At 40.8% G+C, this 16,307-nt stretch overlaps 1 protein-coding gene across 3 annotated transcripts in view; it reads right to left on the reverse strand.

The window, feature by feature from the left end:
- Srgap2 (SLIT-ROBO Rho GTPase activating protein 2) overlaps positions 1–16,307 on the reverse strand; it is a 239,592-nt gene that overhangs the window by 98,624 nt on the left and 124,661 nt on the right. For all 3 annotated transcript variants that reach the window (XM_048357034.1, XM_048357033.1, XM_048357035.1), the window contains exon 4: positions 14,294–14,456. In XM_048357034.1, coding sequence (XP_048212991.1) covers positions 14,294–14,456 — 163 coding nt within the window. The remainder of the gene's footprint in view (positions 1–14,293; positions 14,457–16,307) is intronic.

A 16,307-nucleotide genomic window follows, 5' to 3' on the forward strand; every position in this document is an offset into this window, starting at 1 on the left:
GTATTTAAATAAAGTATTTTTTAAGGAGCTCTTGAATGAAGGGTCAGGTAGACTATGCAATTTTCCTTGCCTGAGAACTCAAAGGCCCAGAAAGGCCAATGACTCATAGAGTAACAAAAAGAAAAAGAAAAATGCTTTAAAAAAAATAACCTCTTCACCCTCAAAATGAATATCAATAGGAAAACAAGGTCATGGGAAGAGGCAGGGCAGGAACAGGAAAGGATGGATGCTTATGTGGGCAGAAGGCTTTGGATTATCTTGGCTTTGGAGATGAGATGATTAAAGCTGGAGGCTGATCTCCCAGTTTGTCTGTATTTTTTTTTCTTACCCTATGTGATAACACACTGCTAAAAAAGATTAGCTTAGAGATGCAAAGACTATTCCAGCTGAGAGAGGGTACAGGCACACACATTTCCACAGGAACAGAATCAGATGCCACCTGGCTTAACAGTTTTACAGAGCAATTTCCTCCCAGGTTTTACTGATTTCTTATGACAGTCTAGGCAGGAAGTGGAAGGATATGAGTAATTTTCTTCCGTGTAAAGATGAGGAAACTGACCCAGAGCATAGTGAAAGAACTGTATTGAGCTAGCTAGGACCTAGGCTCAGGGTCAGCTCTGAGATTTGAATTTCTAGCTACGTTCAAAGACAACGGGGAAGACAGAAGAAGAAGAAAGATATAGGAGAAACTTTTTCCCTTGTCGCATATTAAGTAGTAGCATACTGCCAAACGAGGGCAGAGGCCATCTGTGAAGTCACCATATAAACAAGTGAGTCACAAGAAAGCTATCAAGAAGATTTTTGGATGGCTTCTAGATGTAAAGGCACATGATCCAAGGCAGATTCGAGTCAAGAAAGACAAAGATGCATGACTAAGCTAGGGGATAATGTGGAAATAAGGTTCTGTATCTGAACAGTCATAAAAAGCAATGCTTTCTGTATTAAAACATATCATTAGCCATGTAAAAAATGGGTTTTTAAGATATTATGACATGGAAAAATGCTTATTAAAAGGTTAAATGATGGGCTGGGGATATGGCCTAGTGGCAAGAGTGCTCGCCTCATATACAGGAGGTCGTAGGTTCAATTCCCCAGCACCACATATACAGAAAATGGCCAGAAGGGGCGCTGTGGCTCAAGTGGCAGAATGCTAGCCTTGAGCAAAAACAAGCCAGGGACAGTGCTCAGGCCCTGAGTCCAAAGCCCAGGACTGGCAAAAAAAAAAAAAAAAAGGTTAAATGATAGCAAAATTTATTACACATACAATTTCATTTTCTTTAAAATGTACATAGAAAAAAAATGAAATGAAGCACCCTAAAATGTTTATAAAATTACTGTAAATTATTTCCTTTTTCTTTTCTTCACAATGTTTTGAAAAAATTATGTTGTAGTCTCATAGCTGAAACAATTCTAGGCTACCACGTTTGTGTTCTCTCAAATGAAAGGAAAAGAATATAAGGTCTTTCAAAGCCAGAATTTTAGCACAGACAATTAAAAATTAACCAATAACTACTAACTTCACTTTAAGTAGATGCTGAATATAGACTCCTATAATTTGTGGGGCACAGGGAGAAAAAGATAAAGATAAGAAAATCAATCAACCCCAAGGGCTCAAATGAGAAGCAAAGGTTGGATCTAGTAGAAAAACAAGATTAGAAAAAGTTCAGTTTTATAAGAAAAGAAGATGAAAATAGAAAACCTGGAGACTGAAGATACTATCTTTGAGGAAGAAACATTTAAATTTTGTTCTCATTTTAAAATAAAAATCATGCTCAGACAGGCAGGGAAAAAAATTCAAAGGATAATTCTTTTTTTTTTTGCCAGTCCTGAGCCTTGGACTCAGGGCCTGTCCCTGGCTTCTTTTTGCTCAAGGCTAGCACTCTGCCACTTGAGTCACAGCGCCACTTCTGGCCATTTTCTGTATATGTGGTGCTGGGGAATCGAACCCAGGACTTCATGTATACGAGGCAAGTGCTCTTGCCACTAGACTATATCCCCAGCCCAAAGGATAATTCTTGACAAAGATAAACTGGAGAATCAAAAGAAGCCAATCCTGCAAGAAGGGAGTGGAAATCACTGGCGCGGCCTTGCTCAGAACACATTGAGCAAGAAGCAGAATCAGAGCCACACAATAGAAACATTGGCCTGACAGAAGCATGGATATGTATGGCTAAGAATTCATAAGCCATTACACTTCTTTGCACAGGTACTGGCTCTGCGGTTTCCCAGTGTAACGGCCACCTTCTTGCATGCAGGTAGCAGAGCACAGTGGTGTGGAGAGATGATTCAGAGGAAGCTGCCTGGCCAGGCTACAATCTCAGTTCCCTCATCAACCAGCTGAACAATCTTGAATGAGATGCTTATTAACCTTCTGCCCAGGCTCTTATCTGTGAATGGGATGAAAAAACCAGGACTCAACTCAAAGGGTTGCTGTGGCATATGCGAACACATGAAAAGTACTTAGCATAGTCCCTGAGCATGGTCAGCACTTATTTAGTATGAGTTATTAAAATAGATATTTACCCTTTTTTAGTGTGGTTGCAAACCCTAGAGAGATGGTAAAGGAAGTTGTCTTGAATCATGAATTTCTGTTTCAATTATCAGATGAATGACTGAACTACCACAGTATGTATGGTGGCATTCTGCATAACACCTATCAACTTTTGTTTCATGTGAAAAAAAATGTTTCTCTTATCTTAAGTAAAAAATCACACTAGGGTTGATATTGACTGTTCTGCGCAGGTCAGTGACAGCATCCCTATTTGTCGGTTAGGAAATATGTGTTTCCTGGTGTGATGCACATGAAATACCTGATATCATCAACAGTAGGCATTCTCAATCAGAAACATATAACTAGAACCCATCTGGGCCTGTAGGACTGGCTTCCAATTTGCAGGAAATACAGGGGACACATGGAAGTTAAGCAATACCAAGCCTAAGAAACCAAACAAAGCTACACTTTAGAAGACAAACTGGTCTAGTCTCTTCAACAAATCAGTATCGTTACAAAAAGCAGTGAACAAACAAAGAAAAACCCAGCAGTGGACTAAAGGACTTATAAAGCTAGCATCCATTGTCTCGGACAAACCAATTATGAAGAACATTTTGTGCAAAATGAGAGAGATGTCTACATGGGGTAGGTACTGGATGAGATGAAAATTTACCGAAACATGAAAGTGACCTTTCTTAACTAGAACATATTAAAAATGAACATAGTCATTACAATATTTTGAACATTCATTAAAAATGAATATATTTGGGTTTTGTTTTGTTTTGTTTTGTTTTTGGTAGTGGGGTTTGAACACAGGGCTTCATGCTTTCTAGACAGGCACTCTACTACTTGAGCCAAGCCTCTAGCTCTCTTTGCTCTGGTTATTTATAAAAAAGGATCTTGGTTTTTAACTACAGTGGCCTGGATGAAAATCTTCCTGTTTAGCCTTCCCAGCTAGGAAGATAGATATTGGAAAATATCACACCCACCCTTTCTGTTGAGATGGGTTTCTTGAACATTTTTGCTCACATTGGCCTAGAACTCTAATCCTTTCCATGCTGGCCTCCTTATTGCTAGGATGGGGGATGTGTACTACTGCTCCTAGCCTCCACAATACTCTATAGCTCTCTTTGTTTGTTTTTAAGTGAAGGTGATAGGAATGTCTCTTAGAAACAGGTTACGCTTTAATCAACTGAAACTGAGTCATCTCTAGGGTAAGAATGACCTATAAGATAATTTTAAGTTGGATTTTTCTTTCTGTATTTTCTACCATGTACATGTACTATAAAAATGTAAATCATTCATAAGATTAGAGAGAAAGGAGGGAGAAAAGAGAAAGGGAAGGGCAGAAAGGGAGTGGGAGACAGGAAATAGGAAAGGTCTAGAGTGAGCAACAGAGCTGATTTTGAATTCACTACTCTGAATGCCAGTATTGCGATCAGGTCCAACAACGTGACTTAGTGACAGGTATTTTCTACAGACACCACTGCTGCATGCGAAAACACCAGGTGGCAGGGTGACATACTGGAAAGAGCATGAGCATTCAAATTTCTGTATTACCTCTTCTTGTTCTTACAAGAGTACCAGTGTGAATTTTAGCTTCTCTATATACATATACATTAGAAAGAAGTAACTTTCTAACACAGTGATCAGAGCGGCATTATATACATAAAGAGTCTTAAGCCAGAAGTTACCCAAATGTTTTCAACAGACTGGCTAATACTGAAAGCCTCCTGCTTCCCCTGGAAGCCTCAACCCCAGGCAAACTGGGATAGGTGACTGTCTTATCTTAGGTGCTACCCACTGCACAGGAGACTGAATTTGGAGTTGAAAATCTACCAAGTTAGATAAGCATCTTGAACTTTCCATGGAAACCCAAGAAAGACCAAGCTTTAATTATATTATGTTCTGGGACATAGGTACCTACTGTTGCAAGGCAGAAAACCACATACCCACAAGTTCAAAGTGAACATCCCTCACTTAATTACCTCCTAGAACAAAATTTAACATCCTTCTGAAGACAATAAGCAACAGTCTATATAGGATCACCTACAACTGCCAATGAATATAAGAAATTGGTAAACATGGAAAGAGCAAAGGACAAGGCCAAGAGACCAAAAAAACCCCACAACGACTTAACTTATTGAAAGTACAAGATTCCACTTACAGTAAAGAAAAAGAAAGTCAGGAACATACAAAAACTTCTATATTGTGCTAAGAATCAGCACAATGGCTACCCTTAAAGGGTTAATAACTAAAAACAGGCAGTTTATAAAAATTCACTGAGCTGTATGTTTTATAATATGTGTCCTTTAACTGTAAAGACTTCAACCAAAAAATGGGGGACAAGCTTGAAAAATTCATGAAAGTATTAGAACAAAATATACATTAAGGGCCAACTACACTGAAACTACACTGGGTGGTATAATAAAGTTTTTAATAGTATTATTCTTATCCTCCCACAGAAAGTTTGAGAAGATCTAAGTGGACTGACAGCTTCCTGGGGGAAAATCTTCCTTCAACACTTAGCATAATTGTGTATTTGCAGTATTCACCAGTGTGCTTACTAACTGTATGATTTTCTAATTCAGGCTAGTATACACATTACAAGGTTGTGTTTAGATCCTTGTTTTCTGTCTGCTGCACTTCTCCTATATTTCTTTGTTTGTTTTTCATTAGCCTTCTTATTCATCCTTTGGTTTACAAAAATCACATTACTGCCCTATCTTGAACGCGCAAAACCTAGCACCTTGAGCTCTTTCAGACAAAGCACCGAGACATCTAAGAGCCAAAAACACCAAAAAGGCAAACATATATACACTAAAACCTAAGCAGAAGACTGTGGACATCTTTGATGCACACTTTCCCTTTGAGATACATCTTCCGAAGTCCAAAAACAGCCCCGACCACCCAGGGAAAAGCCTCCTGGGAGAGCAGGAGATGCGGCTGACCCAGTGTCACAGACACCAAAGCGAACACCATGATCAGCACTAGCTGCAAGCTCCCCTCTGTGTTGGCTTTGGCAGCAAACCTGACACCTTTTATCAGCAGACATACCTTTGAAGTAGCTGGCAGCTTTCCATCCCCTACTCAAATAAGCTCAGCTTCACGTCCCATTCTTTCCTCCAAAGATGATCTCTTCATCAGATATGGGAGAATAAAGCTCAATTAATCAGAACAGATATTTTTGCTACCAACAAGATAAAGTGGACAAGTGGAACAGCTGCCTGCAAAGCAACGGGCAATGCTGCTAGCAACGTTGAAAGGCAGAGGCGATTCAAGCAGTCCCAGGTACTGAGTTCAGGGAAGGAAGAGGCTGTGGTGGATAGGAAAGAGACGGAGGGCTGAACATGTATCCGGGCTCACCCAGTGACATCTCCAGGTTAGTTTTCTTTGGAAAACTGTTATTTCTCCTTCGTCCAGTCCAATCAACAGAATAGTTATTCCCCAGTGTCCATGAGGAATTGCTTACAGATCCCAGGGGACACCAAAATCCAAAGATGGTAAATTCTCTTACATAAAACAGAAAAGCATCTGTATACAATCTATACATATCCTCCCATATACAGCTATCTCTGGATCTTTATAGTGTCAAATACAATGTAATTGTTGTGTAAAAACTGATCATATTATGTTGTGTAGGAAATAATAACATGAGAAACATATATTCATGTACAGTACAGATGCAAATTTCTCCCAGTATTTTTTTTTTTTTTTTTTTGGCCAGTCCTGGGTCTTGGACTCAGGGCCTGAGCACTGTCCCTGGCTTCTTCCCGCTCAAGGCTAGCACTCCGCCACTTGAGCCACAGCGCCGCTTCTGGCCGTTTTCTGTATATGTGGTGCTGGGGAATCGAACCTAGGGCCTCGTGTATACGAGGCAGGCACTCTTGCCACTAGGCTATATCCCCAGCCCTCTCCCAGTATTTTTTATGTGTCATTGACTGATTCCGTAACGTAGAACCTGTGGATACAGTGGGTCAAGTGTGCCCACGGGAGACACTGAGCTTTACTAATATGCTAGCTCTGTGGCTCAGTTCTCTTCTTGGTGACAGTGACACCACAGGATAGGCCTTCTCATGACATCATCCCCTCTCTGCACATATGCCCAGCAGCTGGACTCAAAGACTCCAATGCAAAGCCTACTACACTCAAAAGGGGATAAACAGGTAGCATCACTGCTTTTAATTTTAACTCTCCTTCCCGCTCCTTTAAACTGCCATTTCCTTGGTGGCAAAGGAAATGTGACTGGCAATTCTCAGGTCACTGGTTACTAATGGTGAAAGGATCTGTTTAACCATCTCAGAGTGGTGGGCAAAAGTCTGAATGGGGCTTCAAGTTCCATCTTCAGTACTCTACCTGCAGTCTTTGCTTCCTATATGTGAAGGAAGCCAGATTTCTCCTTCACTCCCCTCCATCCCCCTTCAAGAACAACTCAGTAAACACAGTGCGATGGATGCCTAGGGAAACTAGCCAGGCTGCTTTGAGACTGTGAGCTGCAAGGGCAGACCTGGCTCTCCTATACACAAGACCTTTAGACTTCAGAAACCCAGAGCTCTTCACTTTCCTCAAGATGAAAAACAATACCTGAAGAGGTGGTTCTTCATCCTGTAGGCTGTAGGCAACAATCCCCCAGGTCTTACAGCAGAGACTGCCTTCCTATTACATTAGGGTAGAGCCTTATCTTTCAAGGCAACTTTATTGAGCCATAATTTACATACAACCTAATATATACATTTTAAGTGTACATATAAGTGACAAATGTACTCCCAGCCTCATACATAACATTTTCATAATCCTACAAGTTCCTTTATATCTTTTTGAAATCATCTCTTCATCCCCACCGTGGCCTGAAGCAATCAGTGCTCTGTTTTCCATGGCTATAGATAAGATTTGCCTTTTCTAAAGTTTCACATACATAGAAACATGCAGTATGTGCTCACTGTACGTGGCTCTTTATTTTTCTTCTGAACATAATGCTTTTTGGAGTTGAGTTACATCATATCTATCCACATTTCATTTCTTTTTATTACAGAGTAGCATATATGGATGTACCACAATGTGTTTTTCCATTCATCTGTTGATGGATATTTGGGTTGTTTCCAGTCGGAGCTATTATGAACCAAGTATTAGTTTCCTAAGGCAGCTGTGACAAATTACAGCAAACTTGGTGGCTTAAAATAACATACATTCATTCTCTAATAGTTCTGGAGGTCAGAACCCCAAAACTAATGTCAGTGAACTACAATCAAGGTTTCAGCAGGTCGGCTCTCAAGAAGAATCTGTGTCCTTGTCTTCTCTAGCATCTAGACAAAGTCCTATCACAAGAACCTCAAATTAATCCTATCTACAAAGTCTTTCAGGTCCATGTAAATGTTTGAAGGTCCCAAGGGCTAGGACATGTCATCTTTGGGGAGAAAGGTGATCTTATTCAGAAGGTGTTCTGCCACAAAAGTGGTTATGAACATCTAGTACAGTCTTTGTGAAGACATATGCTTTTATTTCTTGGGAAAATATCAAGAAGTACCTGGAACTAACTGCTAGATCAGATGGTAGGCACCTATTTAACTTCATAAGCAACTGCCAGACTAATTTCCAAAACAGTCCTACCACTTTATATTAACTGATTTTTTGGATACACAGTCTTGCCATGTGGGCTGGCCTCAAGCTGAAGATCTTCTTCCCTCTGCCTCTTGAGAGCTTGGAGAGCAGGTCCTGCACCATCATCCTGAGCTTCCAATTCACACTCTTACCAGGCAAACTTGAGAGCATTCCATCCATCCCCACGAACATTAGTCATTTTAATTTTAACCACTTTGGCACATTTGTAATAAAGCTTATTCTAATTTGCTTATCTCCAATGATTAATGATATTGAATATATTTCCATATGCTGGCTGGCCAATTATATATTATCAGTGAAATGTTTACCAAAATGTTTTGCCTGTTTTAATGTTTTAAATATTTGATATTTTTTTTTTGGTACTGGGGATCGAACCCAGAACTCTGTACTTTTGAGGCAAGCACTTTGCCACTGAGCTACCTCCCAGTCCTGTTTTAAATATTTGAGACAGCATGTCTCACTCGTGTTGAGTTCTCAAAGTTCTTTTCTTTGTTGTACATTCTAATACAAGTCTGTCAGATGTTATGTTGCCGTGGTTGGATGTACCCCCTGAAGTGCACGTGTTGGAAACGGAATCCTTGATGCAATAGTATTGAGAGATGGGACCTTGTGAGGTAATTAGATGCATGGATTATTGCCATTATCATGGGAGCAGGTTTGTTTATTTCAGGAATAGGTTCTTAAGAAAGGGGTGAATTTGGCTACTGTTCTCTTTCTCTCCTCTATCACTCATGGTGTGCTCTCTGCCTTATTATGATGTAGTAAGAAGGATTGATGGAAGCCAGATGGAAGCCCCTTGACCCTGGACTTTTCAGTCTCTAGAACTGTGAAGAAATAAACCTCCATTCTTTATAAATTACTCAGTGTTGGCTATTCAGTAATAGCAGCCCCAAATGGACTAAGGCAGATGTATGGCAAATATTTTCTCCTCTTCTGTGGCTTGTTGTTCATTTTCTTAGCAATGTCTTTCCAAGAACAAAAGTCTATGACTTTGATGAAGTCCGGTTTGTCTTTTTTTCTTTTATAGTTCATGTTTTTTATAACTGTTCAAAGTCACATAGATTTTTTTTTAAACATCCCAAGTAACTTTCTTTCTCCCCACTTTACCCAAGTAACTTTCATGCACAGGCCACATGGACAACCTCAGCTCCATGGGACTCTGGCCTAGCTTTCTCAGTTTAACCTGAATTTCAGACAAACTTTAAAGCCTACTAAAGGCAGTACAGGAGCACAGGTAATCAGAGCACTATAAAAACAAGGATGCAGTTAAGAACCTTCGAACTGCCTCCATTGATTGGCTTCCGTGCTCAAGGGTGAGCAGCTATCAAAGGCTAGAAAGAGTGAGCTGAAAAAGCAAAGACAGAGGAACTTTCAGTGAAGGCAGGAAAAGAAGAGGACTGTCCACTGCAAGGTGGGAAACAACACATCCAAGTTTATTTCTGTCTAAATGGATCAAGTGGGAAAAATTATTTCTGTGTTTGGTGGGACTCTTCAGGACATCATGGAGATGGGAGTGAGACTTGGCAGTGTTTGTTCATCGTGTGTGAAGCCACCACATTAAACAAATGAAGGTGGCAGCAATAATATTTGCCCAAACCTTAGTTCCAACAGGGGTCAGACAGACGGAGCTTTCATTACACGAAAGGAGATGGCATGAGCTGCAAATGGGCTCAAATTTCCCCAGAGTCCTAGACAAAGTAGGTCTGTTTTCAAGCTGTGGACAGGAGGCCACTTTTCTCCAGATGGTATATTTAGCTACAGGAATCTCCGACACGGCTTCATGCAAAATGTAAAATCTGTCCCAGCAGACATAACCACAAACCAGAGCGCTAACGGGGAGCATCCCTTCAGGGAGTCCGGAGCAGAGAGGGGCCAATTGTGCCATCCTGACATCCCCAAATTAGCTGAATTAGCTGCTAGCCAGATTTTTGGCCAGTTTTCACATTTAATGAGTCTTTGTTTCCCTTTTACTAGAGATTCTGCCTCTGGGGAGAAAAACATGCTGCTCTATTTCACTCCAACTCCTAGTGGTTTTACTCCAATATCAGGTAGGAGAAATAACCTAACATTGAAGTTAGAGAGGTTCATGGGCAAAAGAAAATGTGGGGTCAAATCTATACTCCGGGAAAGTTCTAGAGTCAATGGAAGAAAGTAAGAAATCTGGTAAACCTCTTCCCTGTACACCATACCTACCTACGGCCTCATAACAGACCATGAAGATGGAAACACTGTATTCTAGAACCAGATGACTGGGATTTTTAAAAAATGCTTTAAAAACTATGTGTATTTTACATATAAACATATAAAAGAGAGCTCATCCTCTGATCTCACCCAGTAGAAAACATGCATACACCCGAAGTCTATGGGGAGGACAGGGGCCCTGGCCCTAAGTTAGCAACTGGGAGCATGTGATCCCTTGAGTCTCATCCCCAGTCAGGAGGGCTGAGCGCAAGGCTGGGCAGGCTGAAGCCCCCACTCCTGGCCCTAAAACAAACACATGCCCGAGACAAAGGTCAGGTTGATATCATCAAAGCAGTACTACTGACAGATCTGCTGTCTCCACTCTTCCTCAGGAGCAAGGAGGCCTCAGCCTTCTACCCACAGACGGTTTTTCCAGTTTTTCCACTGAAGGTCAAGGTGATGGTGGAATAGCACCCCTCCAGCCAAGACTTCAGTCGCCTTCAGGGACCAGATCAGTAAACACCCCAGACATTGCCATTCTCAATGTAGAACTTCCCACCTCGATCTACTTTGAACACGGCAGAGGCATGGGTAAAAGCCCCTCCAGTGACATCAGCAAGCTTTCTCTAAGGTGACCTTACAGGTGAGATTCCGATACCAGTAGGTTTGTCCTGGGGTTGTAAAGGAGCAGACAGATTTATGCTCTTCCATTTTCAGGAATGGCTGCCACACTGGGTCTACAGATTATCCATGGACTGTGAGCAAGAGCATGACTGGGTGAACTCTATTTGGAGGATGCTGATGTAAATTCCCATTGCTTCTCTTGCAAGTTTTACCCTTTCACCCTTCATTAAGGGCCACAAGATTGGTGGCATGCCTATCTTGGGCATGGCTTATACCAATCTTGATGCTCCACTCATAAAAGAAGGTAACTTTGCCTTATCAGTTGTTAATTGAAAAGTTTCTTCACTGTCGCCTGACATTTCCCTCCTAGTTTTGCATCTAAACTACCAGAAACTTGTCTTCAGCTTTTCTGTGGGCTAGTTCTGAAGACCATGAATGTTCATTCTAGTGCTAGAACCAAATTTACTGGTAAAACAAAGACCTATTTTATAGTTTTGGATTCCAATTTGACATTTCTAGGTTGCTGGTCATTATAGATAATACTTCTGAAACAATAAGGGCTAATCTTTATTGTTCACGGAATATTTTTGCCTTCAACTGTTTGGCAAGCCCAGTCCACACCTACACCTTGCTTTTGTTTGCCCTTACCTCTGGGGCTGGAAATGATCTATCACATTTGCCCAATGTTACCTAACAACTCAAAGGAAGTCCATAGTATAGGAAGTCCTTGTCATCACAGAAGTGTGTGTGTGTGTGTGTGTGTGTGTGTGTGTGTGTGTGTGTGTGTGTTGGATTTAGAAGACATCTTGTAGACTATAGAACCCAAGGATTTTTTTATTTTATTTTAGGGAATTGGGGCACATAAAGAAGTCCAAGGTTTTAAGATCAAGGCCTCAGGGATTATGGAAGAGGTAGGCCAATGAAAAAGGAGCACTTGGGAAAGGCTTCTGCTCTGATAGTAGAAAACAAACCTCAGGAAGCTTCAGCATCAGCTTTGTTGACAGTGTAGCCAAGCACATTCCACAGATTTCTTACCTAATTGTTCTAATTTTTCATGTGAATATATTCTCAACAAAAGATTGAAAACTTGGGAGTATGCAAAACCTTTCCTTGCCTATTACTAGAAAGTAGAATAGATCTCACCCAGCCAAAAGAGAATGAATCTTTTTTGATCTGCCAGCCAGCTTCTTTTACTTTAAGAATTCCTTGAGTATACTTGGTCCCAAGGAAAAGGAAGAGAGATTATTTACTTTGTGGAACAGAGAGCATTAGCTATTCAACCACCTAATGCACATCTCTAATCAACTATATCTTAACTGGAGCAGTTATAAAGCAAGACCTAGGATCTAGTTATAAAGCAAGACCTAGTTGAAAGCAAGACCTAGGATCTGAATGATATACTACAAATAAATTCACAATTATAATGTTGAAAAAAACCAAACCCCAAACAATATATATTTTATGATTCCACTTACACAAAGTAAGAAACCAAGCAAAACTAATCTCTTCTGTTAAGTCAAGACAGAGCTTATCCTTAGAGGTTCAGAAACGGAATGACTAGACATTAGTGTGTGAGGAGTTCTGGGATACTGATGTGTTTCTTTTTTTTCATAGAATTTTTTTTTTTTTTTTTTGGCCAGTCCTGGGCCTTGGACTCAGGGCCTGAGCACCATCCCTGGCTTCTTCCCGCTCAAGGCTAGCACTCTGCCACCTGAGCCACAGCGCCCCTTCTGGCCATTTTCCATATATGTGGTGCTGGGGAATCGAACAGAGAGCTTCATGTGTAGGAGGCAAGCACTCTTGCCACTAGGCCATATTCCCAGCCCCCATAGAATTTTTTTAATTTTTATTTTTTCATTGTTATTATAAAGGTGATGCACAAGTCAGGTAATGAGTACTTCTCTTTTTGGACAGTGTCACCCCTTCCCTTGCTCTCTGAAGTGTTTCTTGATCGCTGGCTGCCATTATCCCAGAGAGCTCCAAGAGGTAGAGAGAGGCTAGACGGTCATCAACTTGTCCCTTTCTACCCTAAGGCTGGGAGAAGGGAGCTGAGAGACTGTGCAATCAAGCCAGGTAAAACTCTCTCACAAGAACTATTCTTGAAGATAAAAGGGAGGAGGAAACCTTTATAGTCTTAATGATTGGCCAGGTCACACAGAAGAGCTAAAGTGGTAATCACTTACGGTCAAGATTTCACTTGAACATGTTTTAATTTAGTCACACTCACACATGTACATATACATCACCAAGTACTGCAGGAGAATTCAGATTAGTGACAAGCAAGCTAGAGCAGATGCTGAAAACTATGGAGATGGTGAAAAGTACCCTCAAAGTTAAATGAAGAATGGCCCTGGCTACAGTACAGCTGGGCTACTAAAAATAGCCAGCAAGCTCTAGAAAGAGTTCTCTTTCTCTTTCTTTTCTTTCTCAGTACCCTGTCTCTAATACATAGGAAAAGCCCACTCATGGGTATAGTTACTACAGCCAAAGTCAGTCTTTTTCAGGCTAGTAAAAACAGAAGAAAGTATTAATTCTCAGTGCTGTGAAATCTGAAAGACTTCCTAATGGTAATGATTGGAAAACTGATCAAGAGTCATATCTATTGATGACAACCTTGATTATCAATCTTTTGCCTTTTACTTGCCAGCCTCAAATTATAAAACTAGATTTTGTCTTGTCAGCTGGAAACTGATGAATTCAAAATAGCCCTACAGATCTTCTTTCCACCTGTGTCGTGTAGGGAGCTTGAGGTCCTAGGAAGGTTTTTTGGGGGGAGGGGGAACTGTTAAGAGACTCCACCGAGGGATGGAGTCTGATTCCACCACTAAAGGAAAGGTGAATCTGGCAGAAATCCTCCAAGATTATTGCATTTATTTTTAGTTTTTCCTTGGGCAAATTGTTCAATCTACATCCAAGGAATTGGAATAACAACTAAGCTTCAGAAACACCAAGGGCCCCAGAACAAAGGTAAGTCACAAAATTCCTAAATCCACATTGGTCAAGTTCTGGGAACAGAACTAAACCCCAAACAGAAGCATATAAGGATTCACTAAGTGGACTAGAGAAGAAAACATGAGATACCACGGATGGTTCCTAGATGCCAATGGCACCACAAATCAGTTGAGGAAGCCACTAAGACACAAAGACATACAGATTATGCAAGATTGTGCCAGTCTGGGGTTGTGTCTTGCAAAGGGTTATTTTTCTAGGGTTACTTTTAATTCAGAAAGAAAGAAAAGAAAGCTAATTCGAATATTTTTTTTTCCTGTGAATACATGACAGAGAATGGTCAGTGGGCCAAGAAGATATCCCTTCTCTTACTTACTGGATTATCATTGTTCTACCCAAGAAGCTCTGTGCTGAGGAAGAGCCACATACCTTTTTGAAGAGTCTTCCTGAGTCCTCACTGACTTGGACAAACCGAGGAATTATATTATTCAGGTAGATGTCACTCAGGGTAGTGTGGTCTCTGCTTTCCCGCTTCACCTGGTTTAAGAGGAGATTCCAACAGTTGACTGGAGAGAGAACGTTCTGATCCTTCCTGTACAGAAACAGCAGGGGAAAAAACCTCAATGTTGGGTAAGCAGCAAAGGCCAGCATTACAATTATAGCCCATGTTACAAGATCATAGCAATTACAGCAGAATCAGAAATAAAGATGCCTTTCCTGAAGCCTGAGATTATTTTTTTTTCTAAAAGTTCAGTGGACCAAAAAAGAGGAGGAAAATGTGAGGTAAAAATACAATAATAGTAATAATAATAATAATGAAGAGAGGGAGGAAAATGGAAGATGGAAAGTGAGGTAGGAGAGGTTAGGTCCTTTGCTGGGTACCTATTATGGCTTAGGAAGTTGATGAAAACTTTAAATGTATTATTTCATTGAAGCTCCATCATTTTATTGTAAGGAAGAATTACCATTTATGGAGTAGAAAACTGAAACTCACAGGGGAGTCATAGAAGGAGTCAAGAAGTCACTGAAACTCATAGAAGTCTAGACCCACAGTTCCATACTGCCAGACTAGAACAAATGTGGGTTGTCTGAATCCAAAGTTTGTAGTCTCTGGGGTTTGGAATATAAGTTAGAGATTTTATCTAACGACAAAAATCACTAAAGTACTGCAGACTAAATCACCACGTAGGATTCCACAAAGGCAATGCTTGTTGTTAAAGAAAGAAAAGTCACAGAAAACTCTTACAGCTAAGGAAGTTTTGATTTCATTACTAAGCCACAATATGTGTCTCATATAGCCAACAGCATAGCTACATCTGAACAGACATATTCTTTTTTTTTTTTTGGCCAGTCCTGGGCCTTGGACTCAGGGCCTGAGCACTGTCTCTGGCTTCTTCCCGCTCAAGGCTAGCACTTTGCCACTTGAGCCACAGCGCCGCTTCTGGCCGTTTTCTGTATATGTGGTGCTGGGGAATCGAACCTAGGGACTCGTGTATCCGAGGCAGGCACTCTTGCCACTAGGCTATATCCCCAGCCCCTGAACAGACATATTCTTGACCATCTACATACAGCTTGAGTAGAGAGCCACAAGTGCTAATGTTAGATGCTCACATCAAATGAGAATGAGCAAGTTGCTTTGTGGCTCAAGTGGTAGAGTACTAGCCTTGAGCTGAAAAGCTCAGGGACGGTGCCTAGGCCCCAGAGTTCAAGCCCCACTATCGACAGAGAGAGAGAGAGTGAGAGAGAAAATGAGATCCCAAAGAATTTTCATCTACTCAGTTCACAGTACTAATTTAAGCAATTGCAAATTTTATACCTGGAATGTAGATTTCTTTAAATAACAGAGGAAACAAGAAGTAGGATTCATTTGTGGCTCTGTTTATCAGTGGATATAATGTACTTGGCATAGGTTAGGCCCTTTACATATGTTCTTTTCCTTAAATCCTTGACTACTGATGAGATGGGTATAATTAATTAATTATACTTGAAAATGAGAAAAGATGGAATGAAAAACAGATTCAACACACAGCTAGCAAGAGACAGTACTGGAATTCCCAATAGCAAAGCGTGCTCTTAACCATGGAGAATCACACTGTACGCATGTCCCTCCTTTCCCCCATACCCCTAGTCACTTTCAGTGAAAAAAAAAAAAGAAGAAGAAGAACAACAACAACAAAAAAGAGCTAAGGGGCCACTGAGGGGAAATTGGTTCTTGAGACAGCACTGCTCCGACCAGGGCTGGTTGGTGCCAGGCAATTGTTATCTGTAAAACTGGGAGTTCAACTTAGAAGCTCTCCATTCTGCTATAGTAACTAATCACAGCACACCCACCTGTGCTTCAGGATGCACCAGAACAGCAAATCAAAGACTTGTTTTGCCAAGTGTAAGAAGTTAGTTCAAACCAATGAATGTTAGAGTATGAATTGTTTTCAGTCTGTCTTCA

The sequence above is a fragment of the Perognathus longimembris genome, chromosome 11, assembly GCF_023159225.1.
Source record: "Perognathus longimembris pacificus isolate PPM17 chromosome 11, ASM2315922v1, whole genome shotgun sequence".
NCBI lineage: Eukaryota > Metazoa > Chordata > Mammalia > Rodentia > Heteromyidae > Perognathus > Perognathus longimembris.